Here is a 9,260-nt window from a genome sequence, read left to right on the forward strand (position 1 = left end):
TTCAGTTCATCAATGATAGATTCATTGTCATATGGCTCAAAAGGGGTTGCAAAAGATCACTCACTCACAAGGGACAATGAGGCTATATTTGGTTTAGTAGTTATGCTCAATTTCAAAGAAATTGCCTTGATCCCTTCTATGTCTTTGCAATTACCAACATAAATGCAAGATTAAGCATGAATCAAACGAGTTAAAACAAGAATTTATCAGTCTCCTTAGCATATAGTGAACAATGGAAGGTTACCTCACTTTCTTGTTTTAGAACTAAGTGATTCATATGAAAACATGTCATGGCATAGGTTTGTATGAACTGGTTTTATGCAGCCTACTCATGTCATGTATATACTAAATTCTAAGAAAGCATTTAAACATGTACCTTGGATAGTGCAATCTTTTCAACTCATGTCCTTAACCTTGTTCTTTTGGTTTATGTGAAATTGATTTTCCACTCTATGCTTCTTCTTTCAATTCATTGTTAGAGGACAACAAGCATCATGAATTGGTCATAAGTCATCTATAGCTCAAAAGTGAAAACACACAGAAATCAAAATGAAGAAGATGGCATGATTGGAAAAGATTTTTTTTTCTGAACTTGCTGCGTTCGCTGCAGCGAAGCAGGGCTTCGCTTAGCGAACTCTGCATAATTCTGTTTTCTGCAGAATTTTCTTTGTGCTATTTCATGCCATTTTCTTCCTACTAATCTATTAATTATGCATAAAGGAAATGAAAGCAATGAAAAGTTGGGTTACCTCCCAATAAGTGCTTGTTTAACGTCATTAGCTCGACGCCTGTTTCGAATAAACCTACGGTGGTTTGTATGAATTTGTCAAAACGTCCTTGCCACCATCATTTGGCCTTTCTTTACCATTTATCTTTTTCAATATCAGGCCTTTTTCATCAGGAGCTTTAGCTTTGGAATAATCATCCTCCTTGTGTTGAAACAATTTGAAGTTTACTTCTTCATCTTTGAACCTTACTTTCATCTTCCCTTCATCTACGTCAATCATCATTCGGGCTGCTTTTATGAAGGGACGACCTAAGATTGGAGGACTATCTTCATCTTTATTCATGCTTATTACCACAAAGTCAGTTGAAAATCGAAAACCATCCACTTTGACCATTACATCTTTCATTACGCCAATTGGTTCTGTGGTTGATTTGTCAGCAAGTTGCAACTTCATTGTTGTAGGGTTCAAGTGAAGATCTTCAATATTTCTCACGACGGATAATGGAAGAAGATTGACGCTTGATCCAAGATCAACCAAAGCACTATAAAAATAGATATTTCCAATGTTAACCGGTAAGGTAACTTTTCCAGGATCCGTATTGTTTTCTTCCTCCTCCTTACGTTTTCCTTTTTCTTGATTTTTCTCCACAACTATACCTTTTGAATTCTCCCCAACTTTGTCTTGAACAATGTCACTACCTTTTGTCGGGATTGCATTACAAGTTTCTTTGGGATTAACTTGAGTTGTGGCAGAAAACGTACCTCTTTGTTGCTCACTTAGTTGCTTCGCAATTTGCCCAACTTGCATTTCAAGATTTCTAATTGACGCATCAGTGTTTTTCTGGTTTGCCATGGACAATTGCATGAATTGATTCAAGGTATCCTCGATCTTTGAAAGCTTATCTGGCTGCGTGTAACTTTGGTACTGATTTGGTCGGTTTTGGCCATAGCTTGCGTTGTTGTTGTGTGGATAACCTTGATTGTACGAAACTTGCCTTTGTTGTTGATTTCCCATATATTTTACCTCTTCGTTGATCGGGGGACAGAAACCAGTTAGATGATCACCCGTACAAAGTTCACAAAAAGCCACTTGTTGTGATGCGTTTGACGAACCGTGCACATCTTTGAGTTGTTGAGGAAGCTTGGACAACTGTTTTGTCAATTCCTCTACGGTTTGAGTGAGCAGTTTGTTTTGTGCTAGGATTGCATCATTTGTACCCAATTCCAAAACTCCAGGCTTCTTTTGGACGGTACCTCGATTGTGTTGAACTTGGTGATCTGTGAGGGCCATCCTATCAATGATTGAAATTGCTTCTGCTGCACTTTTTGCTATCAAGGAACCTCTAGCTGTTGCGTCTCTTAAAAGCTTCGGTTGAGGTAATAATCCATTACGGAAAATGTGGATTTGTGACATGTCGTCGAAACCGTGGTTTGGACACTTCCGTAGCATGGATTTATAGCGTTCCCAGGCTTCACACAAAGTTTCATTTGAAAATTGGGTGAATGTGGCGATAGCTGTCTTTACATCCATGAATCGGTTGTGAGAAAAGAATCTGCTGAGAAAGTTTCTCTCTAACACATTCCAGTTGGTCATGGTTTCTGTTGATTGATCGAGGTACCAATCCTTTGCTTTTCCGATCAAAGAGTGTGGAAATAACCTCATGAAGACAGCTTCCTCTTCAGCCTCTGGTGCACCTAATGTACCAGCTATTTCGTAGAATCGGGTGAGGTGAGTGTATGGATCTTCATGATCCAAACCTGCAAAAGGATTAGCATAAATAATTTGCAGCAGTCCTGTTTTCATCTCAGCTCGTCTTGCGGCTGGATTGTTGGTGAGATGGGCGAACCGCCTTGGGCTACTTTCACAAGGACCATTAACAACTTCAGCCATTGTTTCTTTTAATGAATTTGATGAAGAAGTTGATGTAGATGCTCCTTTCTTTTTCTGTTTGGATTTTTGTTTCTTCGTTTGCCTTTTGTTCTTTCGGATTGTTCTTTCGATCTCGGGATCAAAAAGAAGTTGCTCCTTTGAACTTTTGCCTCGAAGCATAAATAGAAAATTTTCCACCTATCCAAACACTTAAGCAAACGTTGCAAGAAACAGAAAAATATATACAATATATAAACAAATGCACAAAGCTTAAAAGTATAGAAACGATTGCGATGTTTTGATATCTTAAACGCCAATCCCCGGCAACGGCGCCAATTTGATGTTGTAGAAAGTACAATTCAAATGTAAGTATTTTATATTATCGTATCCACAGGGATTGGAGCGATATCAAAACCGTTCAACAATTTCTATAGTTCTAAGCATAAGGTTTCAAGTTTGTTTGGTTTAAAGTTACGGAAAGTAAAAATGCGTAAATAAGGAAAGATAAGTTTCAAAGGAATAAACTTGTTGGGAATTGGCTTTCATCCACCAATTCAATATGAAGATCTCGGATCACTTATACACAATTTATGTTTGTTTCATTATCATCACGTATTGCTCACAACAAAGTTCATGTCTAAACGTTTGTTGAGATTTCTCACCTTATGGTTTAATCGACGATTTCTCAGTCTATTAAACAATACGGTAGCATTAAGATTCAATACTTAAAGTGAATATTAAATAAATCTATGTCTAGCATTTAGAGTTTTATAGTTGTTATCTTGGATCGAGATTAGAATCGTATTTGTCAATATCAATTCAATCCATGAAATAAACGGTGAAACGAAGATAACAACAATAATGATTCAAACATAAATTATATATAATGCCATGATCAAAGAAAATACATATTGTTTCGGTGAACTACGACCAATCCCAACAAGAGAGGGATTTAGCTACTCATGGTAGCTTGATGAACAATGGAAGATTCGAGTTGGAACGACATCAACGACGATTTCCCGACTCTCGATGTATGTCCAGCTCCCTTTCCCTAAAAACCTCTATTTCTATTACTATTACAAAGGTATAACAAGATAAAAGTGAATGTCCCCTTATGATCTGGTTTCTGCTCCTTTTATAGCTGTTCTAGCCGCCTGAGTTCGCTATGCGAATAGAAGTTCGCTGTAGCGAATGTCTTGCTTCATTGCTAAGTTTTTGTTGAACCGCCAGAGTTCGCTACGCGAAGGATATTTCGCTGCAACGAATGTTTTCTTCAGCTTTAAGAAATTCAAATCTTCTAGAAACCGCCAAAGTTTGCTACAGCGAAATAAGGTTCGCTGCAGTGAATGTACTTCGCTTCTGCTCGCTGCTAGCAAAACTAGAAACTTTGCTTCTGACTTCGTTCGCTACAGCGAAATATGGTTCGCTGCAGCGAATCGGGCCTTCGCTACCATTCGCTACCTTTCGCTGCAGCGAATGCCCTGTTTTCTGGACTTTTGCCTTTGACTGCCTGGAGTTCCCTACAGCGAAATATAGTTCGCTGCAGCGAAAGTCCTGTTTTCTGGTTTTTGCTTTAATACTATAACCTGCACAAATGCAAACTAAACCAAGTAATTTTGCACAATGATACTTTATTCGATAGTTGAGGGTTTTTATGTGAGAAATATGTCAAATAAGCAAGATAAGTGCTATGTTATAATAAGTCATTTTAGCATGAATCAAGCACTTATTAATACACCTTCAAGATTCCTAAGGTTGAGGAATTGGAAAAGCTCGGAAAACTGGTGGTCAATCCCCAGGCTTTCAAGGAGAAGTATGGAAAACTCCTGCCTCTTCTCAGCACTAACATTGTGGATGGGATCCTTCCCACATTGGTACAGTTTTATGATCCAACGTATCACTATTTTACCTTTTCAGATTATCAACTCATGCCTACGTTGAAGGAGTACTCTCGTCTGGTTAGAATACCCGTGTACGCGCAAGATCCGTACTCCGGTTTGGAAAAGAATCCTGACGATATTATCATTGCTGCAACTACTCCTTTGAACGTAGTCGACATCAGAACTCATATGGTGAGTAAAGGAGGAATTCAAGGATTGCCCTCCAAGTTCTTATTGGACCAAGCTCGGTACTTTGTCAGCATCCAAGATATGAGCGCTTTTGAGGAAATCTTGGCTTTGCTTATCTACAGATTGTTTTTGTTTCCTAACATTGACAATTTCGTCGATATCAACGCAATTAAGATCTTCTTAATTGGAAATCCAGTTCCAACCTTGCTTGCGGATGCTTACTACTCTGTGCATTCAAGAAACCTGCAGCGAGGAGGATTAATCACATGCTGCATACCGTTGTTATACGAATGGTTCGTCTCGCACCTGCCAAAGTCTAGCACTTTCTGGAACATGAGGGATGGCCTTTACTGGTCACAGAAAATCACGTCTCTCACTCATTCGGACATTGATTGTTGTAGTCCTAACAACGACGAAACCAAGATCATCTTCAGTTGCGGAAGTTATCCCAACATACCCCTTATTGGAACTAAGGGAGGAATCAGTTACAATCCAGCTTTAGCATGTCGTCAATACGGCTATCCCATGAAAAATATACCAATTAGTATTCAATTGGAGGGTATGTTCTTCAAGAACATCGACGATCATGGTAACATGCTGAAGAAGGAAATTGTCCAAGCCTGACGTCTTGTTCACACAAAAGGGAGAAGATTGTTATGAAAACATCTTTGCATCTCCCTGGATCCTTACCTTCAATGGGTACGCGTCAGGGCATTCAAGCTCAGGATGCCATATCAACATCAAGAACCTATTCCCCTAAGGGAACCAATATACCTTTTCTCCACCGACGTTGAAAAACTACAAGCGGCGTTAAACAAGGTATGCCAAGAAAGGAATGCTTGGAGAAACAAGTATCGAATCGTCAACACGGAAAACGTTGAGATTCAGAACATCCTAAGAAGGAAGGATGAGTTACTTGAAGTACTCGATCGACAAGTGACACAAACGTGACTTTCTCATCATATCCCTCCTGCTTTCTGGATCATCGATCAGCTCACGTCAGAGAACGCTCAGCTCAAGAAACAGAAGAAAATGTTAGAACATGAAGTCGGCTCTTCGTCAAAGTTTTAGAGTCCTTTCTCTCTGTTTCTCTGTATTTCCCTTTTCAAAGTGTGTAAAAAACGACGTTTTTGCTTAATTAATAAAAAGTTTGATGTTTCATAGCGTAATTATGGTGTTTCCTTGAAAATTATTAACTTAATTACGCATCATGCATTACTTTAGTCGTACGCACTGACACAAGAATTGTTGCGGATCTAATCGTCACTTTCCTTTCTTCAGAAAGAGAGGAGGAGAATGAGGTGAACCAAGACTTTCAAGCTGTCTCATTCATACAACACTCGTTCAAGTCACAAGAAAAGAATGGAAGACTTAGAACAAGAGAATGGAGAACTCAGAGAAGAGGTTACTACTCTTAAAGATGTTGTTGAAAGGCTCAATAGTATGGTAGAAGCCTTTGTAGTCGCACAAAATCGACCAACGCCAGAAGAACCACAAAGGACTGTGGTTTCCGAGATTGTTTCTACTCCTAATCCTCAGTATACCATGCCGCCCAACCGACCTTGGGGCATGCCGTATAACTCTATTCCAGATGGGTACATACCCCCAGTTTCTGAAGTTCCAAGAGTAACAATGGATATGCATCCACCGGAGGGTTACAGACCTCTGGAAATTGAAGTTCCAAGAGCAACGGCAATGGGTTTCACACAACAAAATGCTGAGATTCCAAGATCTGCTATCATGGCTTCTCCACGACCATTTGTGCATACTTTTCCTCCACCGGGCGGACAAGTATATCATCACGCTCCCAGTGAGGATGCTGGCGTGTATGAAAGATTGGAAGAGTTCTAGGAACAGTTTCTGCAAATGCAGAAGGAACTCAAGACTCTCTGAGGACAAGATTTATTTAGAAAGAACGCTGCAGACCTCTGCCTGGTTCCAAATGTTAAGATTCCTCACAAATTCAAAGTACCAGAGTTCGAGAAGTACAAAGGGAATTCATGCCCACCGTGATGTACGCTCGAAGGATGTCAACTCAGACTGATAATCAACAATTGGTCATTCATTATTTTCAAGACAGCCTGACTGGTGCTGCACTCAAATGGTACATGAACTTGGACAGTTCAGAGATTCGTACTTTTCGAGACCTCGGAGAGGCCTTCGTCAAACAGTATAAGTACAATCTGGATATGGCTCCCAACAGAGATCAACTCCGGGCCATGACTCAAAAGGATAGAGAGAGCTTCAAGGAATACGCTCAAAGATGGCGTGAAGTTGCTGCTCAGATCTGTCCACCACTTGAAGAGAAAGAAATGACGAAAATCTATCTCAAGACTTTGAGTCCATTTTACCACGGACGAATGGTTGCAAGTGCACCAAGTGACTTTACCGAGATGGTAAACATGGGTGTACGCTTAGAAGAAGCAGTTCGAGAAGGACGCTTAAACAAAGAACCAGAATCTTCTATTGGTCCAAAGAAGTATGGAAGTTCTTTCCAAAAGAAAAAGGATCAAGAGGTCATCAATGTCTTGCATAAAGCTAGAAAAAGGTTTCAACCTCAAATTGCTACAATAACTCCGGTTGTTAACTCAGCGCCAGCTTATCAACCTCAGGTTTCTCAACAACCATTTCAACAAAGGTCGCAGCAACCTCAGCAACAGGTTCGACCTCCAAATTACAACAATCGGGCACAAAGGTATCCTCCTTTTGACCCCGTGCCAATGCCGTATGCGGAATTATTTCCAACACTACTAGCGAAAGGACTCATTCAGACAAAGAGCCCTCCAAATCATGCAAATGAATCTTCACCATGGTTTAAGGCTGACCAATCTTGTCCCTACCATCAGGGGCACCAGGTCACAACATCGGGAGCTGTCTCAATTTCAAGATCGACGTCCAAAGATTAGTGAAGAGCGGAATGTTATCATTCAAAGATACTAATCCCAATGTCCAGGAAAATCCTTTGCCGCAACACAAAGAAGCTTCAATAAATTTGATAGATCAACACCCCAATGTCATTCAAATCTACGACATTCGTCAGATAGGGGAAAATTTCGTCAAAATGCACGCTAGACAAGCTGGGTACGGCCACGTACCACCTCACAACTACTTCACACGTGAAATTTGTCCAAAGAATAATCAAGGATGTGCTGTAGTTCAAGATGCATTACAAGAACAAATGGATTTAGGATGGATTCAACACATCCGAGTAAAAACTGAGTGCGACATCAACATGGTTCAAGGATGTCCAAGAGAATACAAAACCTACCAAGTTGAAGATCTCGAAGGATCGGTAGACAGGTTCCATAAGACTTTAAATGGACTCGCCTACTTTGGAACGGATTTCCATCCATACTATAGATGCAGAATCTGTCAAAGAAATTCACGAGGATGTTTGCGCGTTTGCAACGACATTCAGAAACTAATGGATGAAAATACCATTACAGTTCTTGCCAATAGAGAAGATGATGAAGTCTTTACCGTGTCTCCTCAGATTAATCAAGTTGAACCAACGCAAGTCAAGTATGACAGCAGGAAGACAACAATTGCTCCGTTAGTCATCTACTTACCAGGTCCTGTACCGTATGAGTCCAGCAAGGCTATACCATACAAGCACAACATTCATTGAAAATGGTAAGGAAATACCATTACCATCTGTTGTCAACATTCCTGACGTTAGTCGAGTCACCAGAAGTGGACGAGTTTTCAACAGAACAACAGAAAATATGGAGAAACCTTCGGAAGAAGCACCACATAGACAAGACAATAATCCGACCAATGCTGTTCAAGCGAAAGAAAATGATGAGATCTTGAAATTAATCCAGAGGAGTGAATACAACATTGTAGACCAGCTGCTACATACTCAGTCTAGGATATCCGTTCTCTCCCTGCTATTGAGTTCTGAGGCTCATAGGGAAGCTCTACAGAAAGTTTTGGAACAAGATTCCGTAGAACCAAGTGTTACTGTAGGACAATTCAACAGTATTATAGCCAACATCTCCGCAGGAACTAACCTGAGTTTCTGTGACGAAGATCTTCCAGAAGAAGGAGTGGACCATAACCTTCCACTTCACATCTTAGTTAGCTGCATGGGTGATGTTCTCACATGAGTCCTAATAGACAATGGATCCTCTCTCAACGTCATGCCAAAATCAACATTGTCAAGATTATCCTTCAAAGATTACCCGTTAAGGGACAGTCATGTCATCGTTAAAGCATTTGATGGATCAAGGAAGTCAGTTTTTGGAGAAGTAGATCTTCCCATAACTATTGGACCTCAGACGTTCAAAATCACTTTCCAAGTTATGGATATCCCGGCACAATACAATTGTTTGCTAGGTCGCCCATGGATTCATGAGGCTGGGGAAATTACTTCAATGCTTCATCAGAAACTGAAGTTCATAAGAAATGACAAATTGGTAACCGTATGTGGAGAACGAGCTTTGATCGTCAGTAACCTGTCATCATTCTCCGACATAGAACCAAAAGAAGTCGCTGGAACTAAGTTCCAAGCACTTTCCTTGGATAAGGAAAAAGGGAAGGAGAAAGCAGCGTCTATTTCTTCCTACAAAGATGCAATCCAAGTTGTATAGGA

General features: G+C 40.2%; 1 protein-coding gene across 1 annotated transcript; it reads right to left on the reverse strand.

Moving 5' to 3' along the window:
- Nucleotides 1-803: 803 nt before the first annotated feature.
- On the reverse strand, nucleotides 804-2,618 carry LOC131595045 (uncharacterized). Its single transcript, XM_058867269.1, has one exon. It carries the CDS (start codon nucleotides 2,616-2,618, stop codon nucleotides 804-806), a length of 1,815 nt encoding a protein of 604 aa, XP_058723252.1.
- Between the last annotated feature and the right edge of the window lie 6,642 nt (nucleotides 2,619-9,260).

The sequence above is a fragment of the Vicia villosa genome, linkage group LG1 (assembly GCF_029867415.1).
Source record: "Vicia villosa cultivar HV-30 ecotype Madison, WI linkage group LG1, Vvil1.0, whole genome shotgun sequence".
Taxonomy (NCBI): domain Eukaryota; kingdom Viridiplantae; phylum Streptophyta; class Magnoliopsida; order Fabales; family Fabaceae; genus Vicia; species Vicia villosa.

Bases quoted from the DNA above. Each gene is read 5' to 3' on its own strand.
- LOC131595045 (XM_058867269.1), bottom strand. From the start codon at position 2,618: ATGGCTGAAGTTGTTAATGGTCCTTGTGAAAGTAGCCCAAGGCGGTTC.